At 43.9% G+C, this 21079-nt stretch overlaps 1 protein-coding gene across 1 annotated transcript in view; it reads right to left on the bottom strand.

Moving 5' to 3' along the window:
- Positions 1 to 20856, bottom strand: part of SLC9A4 (solute carrier family 9 member A4) — a 66986-nt gene extending 46130 nt beyond the window's left edge. The window contains exons 1-2 of the mRNA XM_045883789.1: positions 20601 to 20856; positions 14125 to 14588 (exon numbers count right to left, since the gene is read on the bottom strand). Of these exons, the coding sequence (XP_045739745.1) occupies positions 14125 to 14588; positions 20601 to 20856 (720 nt within the window). The remainder of the gene's footprint in view (positions 1 to 14124; positions 14589 to 20600) is intronic.
- Positions 20857 to 21079: the final 223 nt, after the last annotated feature.

The raw sequence follows: 21079 nt of genomic DNA, 5'->3' as shown, positions 1-21079 counted from the left end.
CCACCATGCTATGGTTCCTTGTAAGGGTAACATCTATGACATTGAATCTAAGGAAGGGGTAGCCTCATGTGGCTTTCAATATGAGACTTCCCATTCAAGAACAGGAGTAGACAGACTTGAGAAGCCTGTCCATAGACCAGGGACTGCCAGTGAAACCCTTTGCCTAGTTATGAGCTATAGCAACTATACTTTCTGAGAAATACAGGTAGACTTGACTAGGTGTGGATGAATAAATACCATGAGACTAATTAAGAGATGATAAAGGGCCACAAAGAAGTATGTGTTATGAGGACCAAAAACTGTATAATAAACACTAAGAAGTAGGAGAAAAGATAATTGAGTAGATTATGTTGACTCTAGTTGGAGTGAAACTGGAAAGATCTATAAAAAGCAGCAGATTCTGAGCAACTGACCTATGTTGCATCCACGGTGGGGCTCTGGAGTGATGATGTGATAGTTATTAGCACCGTTTAGCCCATAGTTCTTTCCCTTCTAGGCGCCTGGTAGGATTGCACTTTCAGCTCCACCAAATGACTAGGCCTGGCCAAGTTTTGAGTTTGAATGAGTTTCGAGGAGTGCTATATACCACTTATGAGATGGGGCCCTTGCTTGCTGAGATGAGTTTCCATAAATATTTTGCCCTCTGGCAAAGTGCCCAGCAATGCTCAATATGGTGCCTGCTCTCTAAGCCCAGGGTCCTGAGTAACCATGATGAACAGAGCGTTTTGCTGGCCAGTGAGAAACCAGTATGGTAAACAAGAAATACACCTCTGTTGTTTCAGGCCAACAGAGGTTTAGAAGGATGTTTATTACCACAGCATAACCTGGCCCTTCCTGACTATCAGAGAAGATTATGAACTCTTGCTTCTGTTAAAACTAAACACGAATGGAAACCAGATTGGACCATGTCCTGAGCAGACAAAAGCAGTTTAATCAGCAACACTTAATTTACCTTGTTTTGTGAGACAAGCCAGGCTAGCTCGACCTGCGTCTCTTTTTGCACACACCTCTGAAAATCATTAGCAAAACTTAAAGATTTTATTTATTTATTTTACAGAGAGAGAGAGAGTCAACAAGCAGGGGGAGGGTCAGAGGGAGAGGAGAAGAAAGAATCTCAAGCAGACAAGAGAGAGAGAGAATCTCAAGCAGACGCCCAGCTGAGCATGGAGCCTGACTTGGGGCTTGATCTCACAACCCTGAAATTATGACCTGAGCCAAAACCAAGAGTCAGATGCTTAGCCTACTGAGCCATCCAGGTGCCCCTAGCAAAACTTAAATAGTTCCCTAAAATTGATATGAAGTGACCACTAACCAATTCCCTTTCATTTAAGAAAATTCTAATATTGTAACCAATCACTATAAAGAACAGTCCCTGCCTTCACACTAGATAAGCTGCTTGCTCACAATATATCTATGATCCTCATTTCATGTTTTGGTTTGAGTGTTCCCAGTTTGCAAACATCTTTTTGGGTCCATGCACAATAAATTTATACTAATGACTACTTCAGTGATTCATTGGTTTTACTTTTCTGTTTTTTTTCCCTGAACTTTTGGTACTTCTGAAATCCCTAAAACCAGCTTGGTTCCAGGTACACCTTTTATGAGACCTTCCTGAGGGGCTCCTGATGGGGTTTCTCTGAGCTGAATTGTGTCTTCCTCAAATTTATGTGAAGTCTTAACCTCCAGTACTGCAGAATGTGACTGGATAGGAGATAGGGTCTATTGAGAGGTAATTAAGTTAAAATGAGGTCACAAGGGTGGGGTCCTAAACCAGTAGGACTGATGTCCTTATAAGAAAAGGAAGGGGTACCAAGAGGGCGCACAGAGGAAAGGCCACATTAAGACACAGCAAGAAGGCAGCCAGCTGCCAGCCTGGAGGTGAGGTCTCACCAGAAACCAACCCTGCCAGCACCTTGGTCTTGGACTTCTCCCAAAGTATGAGAAAATACATTTCTGTGGTGTAAGCCCCCCAGTCTGTGCTATTTATTATGGTGGCCCTAACAGACTACTATGGGATCTCTGTCTTCCTGATTGCTTTGTGTGTCTTTTTAATTAATCCTCATTACTTAAGTTTGCCATAAACTCAATTCCTTACAAACAAAAAGCCTAACTAATTCCTACACTCTACATATGTAGTAAAAAGTATTGAAATTTCAGAATCACAGTAAAGACGATCCTTACTGTATGTCAGATACCGGAAAGGTACAGAGAATGTCAGAGGGAGCTGTACCCATCAATCTTCAGGAAATTAAATAATAAGCACAGCTAATTTTCTCTTTTGTTTGAAGGATTGTGGACACATTAAACTCTGTCACAGAACATTTCCTTGACAACCACTGGCTCTGGAAATCAACTAAGGGTAAAGGAAATCAACTAAGAACCCAGCAATGACTTTGCTGGCACCGCATAATGATATAAAATAAAAGACAGAATGGAGGAAGATTTAGCCTCACTCCTAAAGAAAGGAAAGCGACGATCTACAACCCCGGACAGGATATTTAACATGGGATTTACCGACTCTCCTAGGCTGGATATCCCGGAATATGTGTTGCTTAGAACCTCAGAGAACAGAGGCCAGGAAGATGACCTGAACCGGTGTCAGAAAATTTAATAAAGAGAAGTGTGAGCAGCAGGATTTTATCCATGTAGGGCACAGCAAAGAAGCTTCTTTGAGAAATTCATTTTCAATGTAAAAAGCTTGAAAATTCTTCTCAGCTTGAAGAATGGTAGGAAGGAGGCTGCCAACTTTCAAAGCTACAATTACCACCTACCAGCCAATGGCTTCCAAGTGCGCACATCCATTAGATCCTGCCCCCACCCTCCAGACTCCTATTTCTAAAACTAGGGAAAAACTCTTTTCAATGGCTTATAGGTATCTCAAACTCAGCAAGTCAAAACTCATCTAATAGTCATCACGTGGCCCCCACCAACGCCTGTTCCTCGCCCATTATACGATCCAAGGAAGGTCGCAGCCTAGCACCCCTGAGTCTACATCATACTGGCCTCCCCCACCCTCTCATCAGCTTAGAGCAAATGCCCACAGGACTATCTTTCACCATCTGGTGTTAATACACCAACATGGCAGGAAAAGTCATTTAAAGGCTATTAACCTCAGAACTTTTATTAACTAGAAAAGCAAACATCAGCTGTGACCAGGAGATTTAAATTCATTGAAGACTAGCTCGGTGATTTGTGTCTTTGGAGAAACTGAACTCTCAGAAACCAGAAGGGGTTGCTCGGTCATATTTTTTTGTGAATAAATGAATGATGAATAAGTGGATGATTCAGATTCAGGGGAATGCTGGCTCAATCAAACAGGACTGAAATTTGATCTTTAAAATAAAGGCACTGGATTTCATGATCTCTCTGTTTTCTCCCAGGCTGTGAGTCTCATACTCACTAAGGACCGCTGCTGGTCCTGGGTGGTGAGGGGTAAAATCTGGAGAACCAAAGCCCAGAGAGAATCTGTGGTTTCGCCTCTCCAACCCATGGCCTGGATATAATGTCACAGTGCAGCCTTGTACAACAGGTTCTGCTGGACCTACTGTTCACTTTACATAATCATTGAGGAAGCTATAGGGAAACTATTTGTCAGCCAACTCATGGGGCTTTTCACCTGACACTGAGCGTATTTTTTCCATACAGCAGCCTGACACACCCAACTCACCCTTGAGAATGCTGTTGAAGAGGGTGGGCTCTACTGAAAACCACTGAACTAGGAAACTCTCTTGGCTCTTTGTAGTTCTAGGCTTTTCTCCCAAGTCAATGACTTTTATTAATGAATTATGTAATCTCCTAAGAAATCTCTATGGCTTGAAAGGGCAATAAGAAAATACAGAAGGGGGCACCTGGGTGGCTCACTCAGTTGAGTGAACAACTCTTGGTTTCGGCCTTCCGGTTTCTTGGTTTCACGGTGTCAGGGTCAGCTCAGATCATGATCTCAGGGTTGGGAGATCGAGCCCCGCGTGGGGCGCACACTGAGCAGGGAGTCTGCTTGGGAGTCTCTCCCTCTGTCCCTCCCCCCACGTGCTCGCTCGCTCGCTCTCTCTCTCCTCTCTAAAATAAATAAATAAATTTAAAAAAAGAAAAGAAAATACAGAAGAATAGCCAGGTTCGTGGTTCTAGGGTAAGAAAAAGAATTTACAGATGAAAAGAAACAAGGCAAATGTTGATAGCTTGTGGCTCATCAAAGGCGGGGCATCGCTCCTTCGCTTCTGCATCTGGGCAATTAGCGCAGTCGGTGTGCAGTGCATGGTCCTTATGGTTTTGAAAGAACTGCTTCCACACACTTTTCTGTGATCATTCTGATTGTTCTCTAAAGACTTAAAGAGTTTGCTTTTCTCCTCAAGTGTTTCTTTTCCAAATCCATTTCCACAGCTGCTCAACCCTCCCTCCTGACAAAGGAAGGACAACTTGATAACCAGTGAGGCTTTGTTCTTTTTTCCTGCACTTGTGAGCTGGAGGGAGTTCTAACCACCCATAAAGGGCTCACAGCGTAGGCTGGTTGAAAATCAATTTATACAATTCCCACTTCAATCATTGTTTTGTCAACCCAAAGAAAATGAATGAAACAAGTGTTTGTGAATCAAATTTGAGGAATTCCAATGAAATAATGATTGCAGTGTCCCTCTCTGGCCCTGTACTGCTTAAGCTCCTGAATTGTAACATGCATCTAGGGGACAGATCTTTCAGGCTGCTGGTGAACAAGTCTACAGCATATTTGGGAGGTAAAAGTGTCACCCATTTGGGGACATTTAGGAGTCAGACTTGCCTCCTCCAGGTTGGTGAATCTCTGACCTCTCCAACATCCTGTTTGCATGGGAGTGTCCTCTGCCCTTCTGGTTTTCCAGCTCTTTCCATCTCTCCAGCCTGCTCCAAGCATTATCCCAAGCTATTCCTGTGGTTGCATCACACCTGGGTGCATGTGCGTGCACACACATGATCCCTTCAGGCCCCCACAGCCAGCACCATATTTCACTGTCAATGGCAGCTTTGGGCTAACTTCCAGATGTTTTGTTGAGAGTGCATGTCTGAAGGAAATCGCTTGGGTCCCAGGCTGGGTAAGCACCAGACACCTGCCCTCCCCGCCCGGTGGGTCAGAAACAGCCCCGGGAGAGGTGTCTCACAGCTCAGGTGCACATGCTGAGCCCTTGGGCGGGGGGTGAAGTTCACTCCCCAGACAACTAAAACCAACCAGCCAAGGCTCCATGGCCCAGTTTGTCTGAGGTTTAGGGCTTATCCCCATTTCTATGCCAACAGATGTCAATCAGATTGCCTTTCTTGTGTGGAACCTCCTCTCAAATACAGGAAGGGCAAAGGTCATTTATTCATCACCTACCATGTCCCAGACATCTATGTGTATTTTTTCACATCCTCCTTAAAACCACTCTCTGAGGTCAGATTAATTGTCCCATTGTACACATTGGAAAATGGAGGCATAAATGGATTGAGTCACCTGCTCAAGACCGTACAACTTGTAAGGTTCACCTCCACCTTATACCCTGAGCTGCCTACATTCTTGTCCAGAGGAAACTGTCTACTTGTATGTGGAGCCTCTCACCTCCTCTCTTAGGAGCCTGAACAAAATGAAAGGAAATAAGGAGGTAAAAAGAGGACAAGAAAACGTTGCCTACCACACCCACTGACGAGTCAAGTTTGTGCACAGCACTTCTCTAGGAAAAGCTGAGGTGGCCTGATGGACCAGACAATGTGGCATCACTTAGGATGTGAGATCTCTGGCTCGGAAGTACTGACGTAGGTGGACTTGTATTATTACTAACACCCGACTCTGACACCAGTATCGATGTGTGTGATTTATCCTACAACTCCGAGCAATTAACTCAATTGGAGATAGAGTCAGACCCCACAGGTTAAGGACTCAGTGCCACAAAAATGTCCTCCCCGCTCACACTCCAGATGTCAGTCACAAGTCCAGGTTGTCACCTGTGCCTCTGATCAACTGGATATAGAAAGGAGGTTCCATCGCCCCCCTCCTCGGATTCGATTAATTTGTCAGAATGGCTCACAGAACTCCGAGAAGCATTTTACTGACCAGATGACCAGTTTGTTATAGAAGGATATAACTCAGGGCCAGCCAGATGGAAGAGATGCATAGGGTGAGGTATGGGGACAGTGTGTGGAGCTTCCATGCTCTCTCCAGACACACCACTGTCCTGGAATCTCCACGTTCACCAACCCAGAAACTCAGAACCTGGTCCTTTTGGGCTTTTGTTTTTGGTTTTGGTTTTGGTTTTGTTTAAAGATTTTATTTATTTATTTGACTGAGAGAGACACAGAGAGAGCACGAGCAGGGGGAGCAGCAAGAGAGGGAGAAGTAGGCTCCCCACTGAGCAGGGAGACCAATGCGGGGATCGATCCCAGGACCCTGGGATCATGACCTGAGCCAAAGGCAGATGCTTAACTGACTGAGCCATCCAGGTGCCCCCCTTTTGGGTTTTTATGAAGGCATCATTACATAGGCACGATTGATTAGATAATTGGCTATTGGCCAAGCAGAGCCTTTCTCTGCTCCCTGGAGGTCTGGGAGTGGGACTGAAAGTTCCAACCCTCTACTCACATGGTTGGCTTCCCTGGCAACAGACCCCAAAACTTAGGTGACCTAGGGCCTTTCCAAAAGTCACCTCATTAACATAAAAAAGACACCTTCACAGCTGTCATCCCTGAAAATTCCAAGGGTTTTATGAACTCTGTGCCCTGAATGGGGATGAAGACCAAATATATATTTATTATAAATCACAATATTACAAATACCAAATCTTCTGTACTTACTCTATGCCAGGCACCATTTTCATGTTTATGTGTATCAACTCACTTTAATTCTCACACAACCTGATCTCCATTTTACAGAAAAGAAACTGAGGCCCAGAGGAGTTCAGTAACTAGGGCAAAGTCACACAGCTGCAAGTCACGCAACCAGATATTGAACTAAGGCCAGTGGCCTCACCATCCATGCTCTTGGCCACACTTTACTGCCTTTAAATGACATCACTGGAGGTAGGACCCCTTGAAGGGAGGAAAGTCATAAACTAGAGAAAATCATAAAAGAAAATTCACCTCCACACAACTGTTTTTAAAAATCTTTCCCAGATCCTGGGATGCCTGGGTGGCTCAGTTGGTTAAGCGTCTGGCTTGGGCTCAGGTCATGATCCCAGGGTCCTGGGATTGAGCCCCGCATTGGGCTCCCTGCTCAGCAGGGAACCTGCTTCTCTCTCTCCCTCTGCCCCTCCCCCTCCTTGTGTTCGCTCTCTCTCTCTCTCTCTCTCTGTCAAATAAATAAATAAAATATGGTAAAAAAAATCTTTCCTAGATCCATGCAGCTTCCTCTGACAAGCTATTCACTATTGTCCTAGCTTGGTTTAAACTTGCCATCTTGTACTCAAAACCAGCAAGGTCGATGGCTGCCCCTCCTCCATGAAGAGATTGCCCTAAGGGTCAAAGGCCCGCCATTCATGTTCACATGCCCAGTGCCCAGGACAGCCCCAGCGTGAACAGAAGCTCCCTGAAGGTGTGAGAAGGAAGGACACTGGGACACTTCTCCCCCACTAGTATCTACCCACCTCAAGCATTTAGGCTCAGGGAGCAATCCTGCCGTTCAGTGTTGGAGCAGTGTGTCAGAGGGGAGCACCCCAGTTTGCTCGAAGCTTCCTTGACAAATCCAAGTTCAAACTGAGTGTCACTCTTGGGAGTCGGGGAGGGAGAGCCGTGGTCCTGGACATGGCCGGAGCTGGGCAAGAACAGCCTCTGCACAGTCTCTCCTAGTCCCCAAACCCCCCATCCATTGATTCACTCTTTGTGTGGCCTTCATTCCTGCATTCCAGCCATTGACTCAGCAGCGCTTAAAGGCTCAGTGAGGCACGCTGGTCCCGGGAATGATGGCAGGAGCTGCTCAGGGAGAAATCACGGGGGTCACCTGGCAACTAGTTCGCCAAGTTAGGCTGGCAAAGGGATGGCAAGATGAGATGAGAGGAGGGCAGGGAATTCTAGCATAAGGGGTCTGGCAATTTAGGATCTAAGGCCAGCAACAGGCATTCATAATAAACAGAGGGGTAAATTGAATGAAAGGTAGAAGCTCTCTGTGAAGAAACTGGTGCTATGGTTTGCCAGCTTAGGAGAGCAGCCTGGAAAAGCAGTGGGAGGGCAACTTTTCACTATATCTTTTGGATCCTGAGCCACAGAATAAATTGTATCCAACAGACAACTTCCTGACAGTCTGTGTCTTTATAATAAAAATAACAATGAAGAACCATAAGCACCTGGCGATCTAGGAACTCAAAGGCTCAAAGAAGCGAGAAGAGCCAGCAGGAGATGTGAACCCAAATGTTCGAGTCTGAGGTGGGGGCGGGGGTGTCTCTGCTCATAACCCCTACATACTGTCCCTTCACGCCATGGGGACAACAGCCTCTGCCACATTAGGTTGTTGTGAAGCTTGAGTAAGGAAATCTCCGTGAAGCACCATCCATGTGAGGGGCCCAAGATCTGGGCTCGATCAGACATTTTCATTTGCCTCCCTCTACTACTCTTCTCATTCACTGTTGTCCTGGAGGGTGGACGTCAGCACAGCAAGATACCAAATGAATATATCACCAGGGAAAGGAATGAAAATCAGAGGGAAAGAAAGCGCAGGGGGAGAGGGAGAGGTGAGGGATGGCATGGAGTACCAGTCAGGAGCCGACATGCTCTGGAGTCCTCTGCTCAGCTCAAGTCTCAGGCCGGGCCCGTGCTGGTTTCTTGGGCCTCTCAGATTAGATGGAGGAGGGGGAAGATGGGGAGAGATGGGACCCAAAAGAGACCTTGGTAGCATTGCTATGTTTCTTATTTAGCAAACGGACTCAGGAAATCCAGGGAGAACCGTCTGCTTACAGTAAATGACGTAGTGCCTTATTTCAAACCAGCTGCCCACTCAGAGCAAGCCAACCACCCTGCTGTGTCTAGGAGCTATTGTGACACAATGGCAGCCAACCCTCACTGAGTAGTCACCGCATGCTGAGTACTCGAGACACTAGAAGTTTAGTATCAATTTTCCAGTGACCTTATGAGCTAAGGAATATCATCATCCCAATTTTACAGAAATGAGGCACAGAGATGATCACGATCTTTCCTGGAGCTGCAGGTTGGACTCTGCCCAGTGAGCCAATTCTGAGAAAGAACACTGGCTTCACTGCTAAGTGGACGTGAGCCCAGTGCACTCGGAGGTAACACGCAGGTTCTCTCACATCCCTCTGGGCTCCAGGAGCTGAAAACTCGATGGGGCGCCTGGCTGCCTCAGTGGGTAGAGCATGCAACTCTTGATCTCAGGGGTTGTGAGTTCAAGCCCCATGTTGGGTGTAGAGATTACTTAAAAATAAAATCTTTAGAGAGAAAGAGAGGGAAAGAAAGAAGAAGAAGAAAGAAAGAAAGAAAGAAAGAAAGAAAGAAAGAAAGAAAGAAAGAAAGAGAAAGGGAAGAAAGGCAAGAGGTAATAATACAAGGAAAGAGATTGGAATAGGACAGAGCTGTGTATCTTGTCCAGACTGTCCTTAGTCAGGCAGCATGCCCTTGTTCAATTTAACTTCCTTTGCCTTGTTTTCTTCATCTGTGAAATGTGGTTATTAAGTCATGTGTCATAGTAAAATGCAAGAATTTAATAAAATACTGAGGGTTGAAGTGACCCCACACAGGGCCCAGATATAGTAGCTGGATATAGTCACCTGCTGTGACTTTGGCCATGAGATTCAACTGGGGATACTAGTTATCATATTAGAGTTATTTGGGTTTTGTCTCTGCTCCCTCTGCCCACCATTAAGGGTGTGTTCTGGTGAAATGTTCAGCAAGAGGGAGAAATACGTGGGACAAGAGACCTGGAATATCTGATTAAGTGGTATTTCGACAGTTCCGGAACAGCTCCTCTTTACTGAGAAAGCAGCTCTTCAGTGGATAAAGGGCTGTGGAGTTGTCACATGTAACCCACAAATCACAGATCGCTTTCCAGATGAGTCAGACTTTCTGCTGAAAGAGCATGCTTATGACTGTGGCCTTTGGGAAGGCCCCTTCCCCAACGAAAGGGTGAGTTCAAGGCCCTTTGCTCAAAATACAACTGGACTGCATTAAATACCAGTTGCTTTCAAACTGCTTTCTAAATCTGGCCCTGGAGCTTCTCTGGTTTCACACTGGGCCCCAGCACACACTTGATACTCACTGTGCTGTGGGTGACCACAGAGTGACCCGGGAGTGACGTGTGGGCGACCCCCCCCGGAGCCAACACTGCAACAGCTTCGCCCATTGGAGGTCATAGCAGTGCCCTCAGCAGATACTCTGGTCGGTTGAAAATTACAATTTTATTTCGAAATGATCATTAAAAAAAAAGTCCAAGTGGAAACAATTAAACTTTGGAAAAGTCAAACAAATGTTGCTAGCCAAGAAACCCCGACCAGAAACCAAGCTGTGATTGGCTCTACATGTAAAATCTAGGAGAAGATTCAGGGGGACATCAGATTCTCAAGTTCAGAGGCAATACCAAAGAGGTAGCAGAGTCCAGTGTTATAAATAGCACATTCTGGGAAAATTACAAGAGGTGGTATTTAGAAAGTCACTGGTGAAGGAAAGGTTGAAGAATTAATTACCTCAGAATGGGCTGCCAAGAGGCGGCTTTGATGTTATCACAGATAAACCTCCTCAGTGACGCTGCTGGGAGTGAGGGCTGCCCTAAGCAAGTAACAGCAAATAACTTGGATTTAAGTGAAATCTTTGGGAGATGAACTGTGAAATGAACACATCACGGCTCAGAGGGGCCATCTTGGGAGTGGATAGGTTCCCAGCTGAGGCCACTTTCTCCACTGTAATAACACGGAGAGGATGAAATATCTAAAGACAGAATGGGGTGAGGAAAGCGGATCTCAGAGTCAATCCGGCCCAGTGTGAGAAGAGAGCAGCCTTTGTTCCAAACATAACTTTGCTTTAGGTCAAGATACATCAGCTACTCTCAACTTAAAGGCAAGAAGCCACGAGTTCTTAAACGTCAGCCATCACCTGAGGTGACTGTTTAAAATACAGATGGCCAGGTTCCATTCTCGGAGAGTCTGGGATGGAGTTTGGACATCCAAATATTCATGAGCCCCACTGAGGTGATTCTGAGGCACATGGCAGGAGTCTGGAGTCTGGAGTCCCAGTCTCTCCTCCCAGTTTCTGACAAACTGGCTTCCTGTGGAACTTGCCCAGAAGAAAAGACTGTGGAGCCTTGATGAGTCTAGCATCTTGCTGAATAGCTGGAGATTCGCATTATGAATCAATAAATTGACTTCCAACCTCATGTATGGGTCTCCTTCACTTGGTGAGTCCACCCTATATATCTTGGATTACTTTTTAGGAGCCTTTTGCCCCTGTACTATCGTTTTTTGCATGAAGTCCTCACTATAAAGTATTGTGTGCCAGATGAATTAAATAGCTAATTGTAAAAGGGGAAAAAGAAAAAAACAATGTTTGTGGGGCGCCTGCGTGGTTCAGTCGGATAAGTGGCCGACTCTTGATTTCAGCTCGGGTCATGATCTCAGGGTTGTGAGATGGAGCCCCGTGCCAGACTCTGCACTTAGCAGGGAGTCTGCTTAAGATTCTCTCTCCCCCTCTGCCCCACCCCCCGCTGGCACTCACTCTCTCTCTCTAAAATAAATGAATAAAATCTTTAAAAAAAAAAAAGAAGTATAAGGTTTGCATGTTCTTTGATTAGATGCAATCTCTGCAAACAAAATATGAAACCCAGGGGCAATAGAAGAGTGCATTAGGTTTGAGCTCATAAAAATGTAAAACTTTTATGGGATAAATAATACCATAGTTTAAAAAATTTTAAGTTACAGAATGAGAGAAAGTATTTGATTTGCATGTAATACTCAAAGGTTTAAAATTTAGATAATTTAATGAGTTTCTACAAGATCAATTAAAAAAATTAAAAAACAGCAAAGAAAAATGGACAGGATGTGATACTTGCGTACAATAATTGGGACATACTTATAAAAAAAATCCATTGTTTATATGAAATTTCAATTTAACTGAGTGTCCTGAGTTTTGTTTTTTGTTTTTTGCTTTTTTTTTTTTTAAGTCTGGCAACCCTAAGAGGATATGAACTTCCAGTTTACAGAATGAGAAAAACTAATGATCCAAGATCATTGAAGAGATATATACAAATTAAAACAAACATGCCTAACCTGTTTTTGCTCATTCGATTGGAAAACATTAAGAAGCAGTGTCCCTTGTGGGCTTCGATAAAGAAAATATTTACTATATTAATATTTAATGCACTATGGAAAATGTAAGACCATAAGGAGTTTTGGAAAATTCTAGCAACTATGGTATAAGACCTAAAATTAAGGTCCAATGCTATGTGCTACCTTGACATTTGGTAAAGCTGGGAGGGTCCTGAATGACATAACTGCAAGCTCTCTTCCCCAATCTGATCGCTTGCTGGCCAAATAGCCCTCCTTACCAATCGGACCGGGCGCAACACCTGTTCATCCCTGAGTATTAGGTGTCAGTCTCCTGACAGCCTGTGGAATTATGCAAAATAAGCCAATCACGTCATCCTCTGGGAACCAGGAGGCACCTCTCTTCTTGTTACTACAAAACCTTAACCCCATACCCCTCATTGTTCTCTCTGTTCCCAAGTGCAGCACCCATGTGGCCCTGTGTCATGTGCGGTGTCCTCATCCCCTGGGCTGTGAGTGTATGTGTCTAATTGGTGTCATCCCTTTATTGTCAGCTGTCATTCCTTATCCCTGGGGCAGGAATCCTTCCCTCATCAACCCGATGAAGACGAGGTGATTAAAACAGCAGCATCTTTCAAATTTTTGAAGGTATCCACTTTCGAAATTTCACTTCTGACAATATAGCCTACAAAATACTCACAAAGACAAAAAGAGATGCATGCAGAAATGAGAATATTCATCGCAACATTGTATTTTTTAAAATTGAAAGATTGGTAGCAACCTGAATATCCATCCGTCAGGAAATGGTTAAATAAATTATTGTCAATGTAATCTGCGAAATACTACCTAACTACTGAAATGATATAGAATGAGTTCCAGGACTTGTTATATTTAAGCAATACATATACCCGCATCCAATTTATGCAAAATAATATACACCTACATATATGTGTGTGTCTGTATGCATATATACATATATACATATAATAAAGACAGAGAAGGAAAATGCCAAACTGATCAAAGAAGTTGCTTAGAGGGTGAGGAGAGGGACAAGGGGAGGCTTTTGTGTTTTTATGCTGTGTAATTTTGTACTGTTTGAGTCTTCTACGCTGAAAATGCATTCTAGTATCACTTATGTGATGTGATAGAAATTTAAAGGTAAGAAAAGTAAATCAAACGATATAAAGTCTCATAGACTAACACATGGTGAAGGTTTGTAGTAATGTAACACAACTAAGCAATGGGAGTGGCTAGTCTGAATATTCCAGCACCCAGGACACCTTCTGGCCCTTAACGCTATGTGTTGACTTAGCCCGTTAAATTTTTCTCAGCTTCTCTCCAAAAGGAGTCCTAACGCAAAAATGCCTCATTCACATATTCTGGAGGAGACAGGTAATCAAGACTGATATGCCAGCTAACACATTTTTGCAAATCCTTTTCAACTCCCTTCCTACCCCATCTTTTATTTAACTTCATCATCTCATGCAACATGTTAAAAACAAAACAAAACAAACAAAAAGTATATAAAGAGAAGGAGGATGAGGTCCAGTGAACGAGAGAAAAGAAAAATGGTTAAGTACTGTTTATTCCAGTGTGAAAACCAGACGAGCCCTTGGCAACTGTTTCTTGTTTGCTAAGTGAAAACTTGAATTTAACTAAACAATGATTGGTATGTCCTCTCCTTTTTCTCTCTTTAAAGAAGCCATTTATTTGGCTAGTGATTGACAAGCAGCATTAGTGAGCAATCACGTACTTGATGCAGATCCTAAGGGAAGTCACCAGAACTCGGGTCACACTCCATTGACCAAAGCCTATCCCTGCCCTGCCAAGGCCAAGTCCCGCTCAGCCTTCTCCATTTGCCCCGAGGACGGACTCCTGTCTCCAGCTCCACCCTGACCCCTGCTCTCCCTGGGGACGTTCTTTGACATCTCACCACACTAATGCCGTCATTGAGAAGGGCCTCCCCGAAGATCATCATGTAGAGTGGCTCATTCACCCGTGCCTCCTCGAACACAGCCAGCACAGCCACGGGGTCCACGGCCGAGATCAGGCTGCCAAACAGCAGGTTCTGAAGCAGGTTGACGTCACTGAGGCCAAAGGCTTTGATCTGGCAGATGAGGTAGAGGGAGAGGCCAATGCCAAAGGCATTGATAAGGGCCCCCAGGCCTGCCCACCACAGGATGGACCCAATGTTCTCAAAGAAGGGCCGGGTGGGCATGAAGTAACCACCCTCCAGGACAATGGGTGGAAGGAGGTACAGGAAGTAGATGCTTGAATCCATGACAGGAGGAGATTTATGGTCGGTGCCAAAGATGATGGCACCCACCAGAGCCCCAACGATGATGAGGAGGCAGCTTTCTGGCATGAGGCCTGGCAGTCTGTGGTAAAGATGGAAGCCTAGGGAAGAGCGGAGAATCACATTTAGATGTTTGCAAGTAAAATGGCTCTGGTCAAGAAGATACCAGGGGACTGGTGTAGAAGAGGTCTTCTAAAACTAAGCAGAGGGGACCTTGGGTAGGCTGGTTTGCATCCCTGAGCCTCAGCACCCCATCTTTAGTGGGAACCAGAAATGTCATGGGGTCTTTCAATCAGGTCAAGTACTTAACATGCCAGGCCCAGTGCAGGTCTCAGAGCAGTCCTCAGCCAGCTGTCCCCTCCCCCTCCTCCTTCCTGCTTCCCCCCTTACAGGGTCTGAGAGGGCAGTTGGGAAAGAGGAGCAAGGAGGGTGGAGCTCCTTTGCATTCCTGCAAAACCCACCTTTGAGGCCCATTCAGAGTCAATAACAGTCACCTAAACATCAGCTTCTTCCAAACTTCCCTTCCACCAAACCAATGAATGAAAATGTAGTCCTTTATTGTATTTTCCTTATTTAACCAATGACACGCCATCTGGTCAGCCATGTAAGAAGGAAATCAAGGGGCACCTGGGTGACTCAGTTGGTTGAGCATCTGACTCTTGGTTTTGGCTCAGGTCATGATCTTATGGGTCGTGGGATGGTGCCCCGAGCATGGGGCTCCATGCTCAGTGGGGAGTCTACTTGTGGATTCTCTCCCTCTGCCCCTCCCTCCACTTGCGAACTCTCTCTCTTTCTAAAATAAATAAATAAATCTTTTAAAAAAAGGAAGGAAATCAAGTTGCATTCCCTGAATCCCCATCACTTTGCCCTTGTGCAATTCCCTTTCTCGTCATCTATGTCTCAGTAGCTGTCCCTTAAGACCGTCTCCTCCTCCCTATTTGTACAGTTACCACCTTTATGTAGGGGCTCCCCATTTCCCATCCTGACTTCTGCACTGGCTTACTGACCTCGTATCTCACCCTCAACCCCGGGGCTCATTCCAACTTCCGCTGCCAGATGACTTTTCCAAACCACATGTATCTATACTCATCTCATTCCCCACCTAAGACATCTGAAGGCACACAAAGCATCTCACAGATTTTAAACTGAGGGTTATTTGTGAAGCATCCTTGGGCCAAGACCAACTCACTGCCAAGCACTGTGTGTGACATGGTGAACCAAACATGTTTATTACAATTCCAGCTATTGATGAAATTTCAGAAATAAGACATTAACAAATAAGAGACAAAAACAAGGCAACATAGAAGAATGCAGTGAAGTGTATATTGACTATATCAACAAACAGGAGAAGAGATCAGAGCACAGCAGGCCACTCTGGGGTTCTCTCCAAGTCAATATCCCTCCCACCCAACACTACCCGTGTGCATCCTACGTTATAGCCAACCACACACCTTTACCCTGTGGTTCACCTTTCCTGTCTTCATTTATTCCTGCCTGGATTGTTCTTTTCTTCAACTTATTTAGGTCCTGCTCGATCTTCAAAATTAAACTTTTCCCAACCACTTCCCAAGGAAATCATATGTCTTCCTCTGAATTACTGTAATATTTTATCAGTATCTGTCTAACAACAATGTTCTTTTTCTATCGTTTTCTGTGCATGCCTTATCTCTCCTACTAACCTCCAAATTCTTCCAGCTTGGACAGAATGGCATACAACTCTTTATCTCCCCAAAGTGCTTAGCAATGTGTCTTGCCCACGACAGCTGGTCTATTTGGTGGAAGAATCTGTAAGTGTGTACATGAATGATTGATCCAATTAAATGTTCACCAGAGAAGCTTTTATATGGGAAGTAGAAATTGAACAGGTTGTTGGGGGATGACTAGGACTTATGTAGTTGGACAGCAGAATGGAAGATATTTTAGGTGGGGAGAACTCCAAGAGAAAAAGTAGAGAGACAGGAATGGCCCAGTCAGATATGTCTGACATTCATTGAGGAGATCCACCTGGCTGGAGCAAATTATGAATGAAGAAGAATATTGGAAGAAGAGTCAGTAGATGATTGAGCCAAATAAGAGAGGGTCTTGAGTTCAAGGCTAAGGAGTAAAGATTTCTCCCACAGGCCACAGGGAGCCACTGAATGTCTCCTTAGGAATTTTAATTTTAATTCCATTTTAACCATTCTGACAGGTAGGAGGTGGTATTTCATTCTGGTTTTGATTTGTATTTCTCTGGTGATGAGTGATGTTGAACATCTTTTCATGTGTCTGTTGGCCATCTGGATGTCTTCTTTGGAAAAATGTCTGTTCATGTCTTCTGCTCATTTCTTAACTGGATTATATATTTTGGGGGTTTTGGGAATGCAAATTGGTGCAGCCAAGCTGGAAAACAGTATGATGGCTCCTCAAAAAGTTAAAAATAGAACTACCTTATGGCCCAGCAATTGTACTACTAGGTATTTACCCAAAGGATACAAAAATATAGATTCGAAGGGGCACATGCACCCCAACGTTTATAGCAGCATTATCAACAATAGCCAAACTATGGAAAGAGTGCAAGTGTCCATCAACTTATGAATGGATAAAGAAGATGTGGTGTATATATACAATGGAATATTACTCAGCCATCAAAAAGAATGAAATCTTGCCATTTGCAACAATGTGGATTGAGCTCGAGTGTATTATGCTAAACGAAATAAGTCAGAGAAAGATAAATACCACATGATTTCACTCATAGGTGGAATTTAAGAAACAAAACAGATGAACATGAGGGGAGAAAAAAGAGAGAGAAGCAAACCATAAGAGACTCTTAACTCTAGAGAACAAACTGAGGGTTGATGGGGGGAGGTGGGTGAGGGGGATGGGCTAAATGGGTGATGGGTATTAAGGAGGGCACTTGTTGTGATGAGCACTGGGTGTTATATGTAAGTGACAATTTAAATAAAACTTTAAATAAAAATATTACAATAAAATAAAAGGAATATTTTTTTAAAAGATTTTATTTATTTTTCCACAGAGAGAGAGAGACAGCGAGAGAGGGAACACAAGTGGGGGGAGTGGGAGAGGGAGAAGCAGGCCTCCTGCTGAGCAGGGAGCCTGATGTGGGACTCGATCCCAGGACCCTGGGATCACGACCCGAGCCAAAGGCAGACGCTTAACGACTGAGCCACCCAGGCTCCCTAAAAGGAATTTTAAGTACAGCCATCCAAAGAGCATGTAGGTTTCCCTGATCACAGCTTTGAATTTCCTTTGTTATCAGCGGGCAGGTTATTATGATAGAATATAATTAGTATCAAGGGACATTGTCCAAAACCACAAGCCTACCCACTGGCTTCAAGACCATTTTAAGGCCTCCTTCAAGAGTTTGAGAGTACTACTCTCTCCATTTCCTAACAACAACTTTCCCTTCCTCCTCCCTGCCCTCCTCCTCCTTCTTCCTCTTCTTCAGTTAGTGTTTATTTTAACTACACTGAATTTTTTAACATGTAAAAGAGGTGGAAGAGCCTACAGTGTGATTTTCTCTGGCCCTGTGTCTCCCCAGTTTGGTCCTTCTTCCAGGAATCGAGTTTCCTGAAACGCATCCAACATGCACCTGTCTTGAGCCAAATTACACCTAGGCAGTGGTAGCAGGAAGAGGCGCCATGCACTGTAAAGTAGGGCATTGTAAGGAGAAATGCCGTGTGCATCACACTCTACAACTCTCCTTCCCTTTCCTGATGGACAGCAGAGTCAGTCACTTTGAGAGTCTACAACTCTAGTGCCTGAAATTTAAATGGCCACAAATAACAACGTCCTGCCTGAAAGTCAAAGAGGGCCGTTCAATTCCATTCTGCCCAATGATTCAAGGAACACCCTTCTGTAATGCGCCAAGAAGCAGAACCAAAATAAAAGATAAACAACAAAATCTGAGGTGACTCTGTATTATCGTTGTTCTATAATATTCTTCTATAACACACATAGTTGGCTGTTTTAAAAAGGATTGGAGGAGAATCGTGATGTTCTTATGTCCAAATGCCTACCAGGCAGTGCTAGATTCATCTGTTTTCCCCATTACACTAAGCCCCTAAGGCCAGGAACCATGGTCATTCCCACATATGGTAGGGGCATTCAATAAATGTGTCTTGACAGAACGACTGAGTGAAAGAATGAATGTTAAATGTAATGATTATTAATTATGTTTTGATTCAAGTTTTACAATATAGAATCTAAAAAAAATCTATATAGATTCCTTATGTGTGAAAGTTTTATGTCATTTTTTTTGCCCCAGGCAAATGAACCACCACATATAAAACTACAAGCCCAGTACTTGACACATAAGAAATAATAATCATTAAGTATAGCCTTCTTTTCATGTGCAATATAGAAATAGTATGAGTTCTTAAAGACTAGCAAATATGAAATTATATTTCAATAAGCATGATCCAACCGATAACCTACTGAAGTTAGTTTCTTTTTCTAAAATATGTTGAATTTCACCAAAATGAAAACCAAGAACATTTAAGTCAGTAGTCCTGTGAACAACAGTGTCCCCACCATCCTCTGAGCTTCTAGACATAGTGGGTCTGGGTATGTACAATACTCTAAAAAAAAACCAATCTGTGTATTATGCTAATATAAAACCAAGATAAAATATATCCTTCTGTATTGAGCCTTTTACTGACATAGAATGTAAACCTCTTTGCCACTAGAAAATCCTTATTTGCACCAAAAGGAGGTCTTAGAAATAATTTCACAGCTGGGTACACGGAGACTTAGAAAGACAAGGTGACTAGCTGGTCAGTGGCAGCTCTAGTTCCTTGACTCCCAGACCAACTTCCGCCATTACTGTAAAGAGGGAAGGAGTGGGTGGAGACAGTATTGTTCACAAAGGAAAACTCAAGATCCACATAAGATCACTTTGAATGATCTCAGTGCCCATGTGGTTGCATGAAAGGTGGTAGGACCCTAGCTCTGAACTGAGAACATTAACCCGTTAGAAAGCCATTTTTCACCTGAGCACTTTTTAGAAATAACGTGAGACCCTTTGTGTAATTTAATGCTTTGACAAATCACACAGGAGTTCTTCAAATTAACAATTTCCATTCACTCTTCACACTTTACTAGCTCAAAATGAATAGCAATTGTGAAGGACCATCTAGTGAATACACCAGTACCCCCGTCGTCCCCGGGGAGGGAGTTAGATGAGTAGACAGAGCCCACAGTCCTGATCCCCGGGAGTTATCTGCCAGATCCCATGGATCAACCCTTACTTCACACCCAGGCTAGAGGAAAATTATAAAGAAGCATCAAAATGAATCATAGATTCTATCCCAATAGGACAACTTATCTACTCAAGTAACAAAGATCGTAACAGAGGCAAAGGAGATGTCATGCTTAATAATTGAGATAACTGTATCAGTTTTTCACTTTGGAATAAGCTGGTTTTAGGGAGACAAGGGGGTGGAGTTAGGGATTAACTGATCACAGAGTGTAAACCATTATTTTGATTAGAATTTAATTCATGAACTCAAATTCCCTTTATTTCACAAAGGAAACCTGAGGTGCCCCAGTAGTGCCATTTGGCTCAGGCGTAAACCAGTATGTTACCGACATACCCTCTCTTATGCCCCCACATCCCACCACTGAGTGATATAAGAGTGGCCTGTGATTGTCTTGTTCCTTGCTTTCTGTCATTCTGCAAGGAATACATGTCACTTTTAAAGAATAAACAAAGAGAGTCATTGATGAAGCCCACAGTTACATGGCCAAGAATGAAGGAAGAATATTCTACAGAAGAATATTCTGTAATTTCCAATGGGCATCATCCCGAGGTCTAATGCCTTATGCTCTAGTTTTTAAGGCATAGAACTTGAGATTTTTACATGCCAATAATGTCACATAGGTGTCACCCTGAAATAAGAAGAAATCCCAGAACCCAGAAGTATGCTCAAATTTCAAAGCACAATCCTGAGGTGTTACGTGGCTTTATAAAAAGCAGTTACGACTTCCCCTTGACTCTAAGGAACAGATTTTTTTTTTTTTTTATGTAATAGCAGTAACAGTTAAAATCTGTGTAGTTCACCACCTACGAGGCACATGGAGAACGATTCCCACAACCAGGTGTTTGGGGGACTTACCTATTTTTGCAAGGGATGCTAGAAGTATCCAGAGGGTGACCTCATAAGGAATTTGCACGTAGTCATAATCCAGGGCAAAAACAGATATCTTCTCGTTTACCTCTGAACTGGCAGCAGCAAACCGAACGTTAGCTTCATGCTGGGCAGTGGAATTTGTGGCTTCGATCAAATCTGAAGATGCTTCAGAACACTTGAGGGCCACTGGCAGGAGCACCCAGTTCCAAGGACTGAAAGGCACAAGCATCTGAAAACCCATGCTGTGGGCTTCTCCTACCCTGTGTGAGGTTGTGAGCCACACATCGGCCGTGAGGAGGGTTTCTAGAGAGCAGAGGCGTCTACCTGGGTCAGAGGTAATATACGTGCAGTCTGTGGGTCATCCCAAGAGTCCGAGCGTGTCATTGAATTCTGAGTGTCGATGTTTTCAAATCACCTTTAAAGGATTTGTGTCCAGATAAGTCAGCTTCTGGCTCAAGGGCCAG

The sequence above is a fragment of the Mirounga angustirostris genome, unplaced genomic scaffold (assembly GCF_029215605.1).
Source record: "Mirounga angustirostris isolate CCGP_5_RB_7025 unplaced genomic scaffold, mMirAng1.0.hap1 SCAF_10, whole genome shotgun sequence".
In the NCBI taxonomy this organism is placed as follows: domain Eukaryota; kingdom Metazoa; phylum Chordata; class Mammalia; order Carnivora; family Phocidae; genus Mirounga; species Mirounga angustirostris.
The sequence above is the reverse complement of the archived record's forward strand: the minus strand, read 5'-3'. Positions and strand labels throughout refer to the sequence as shown.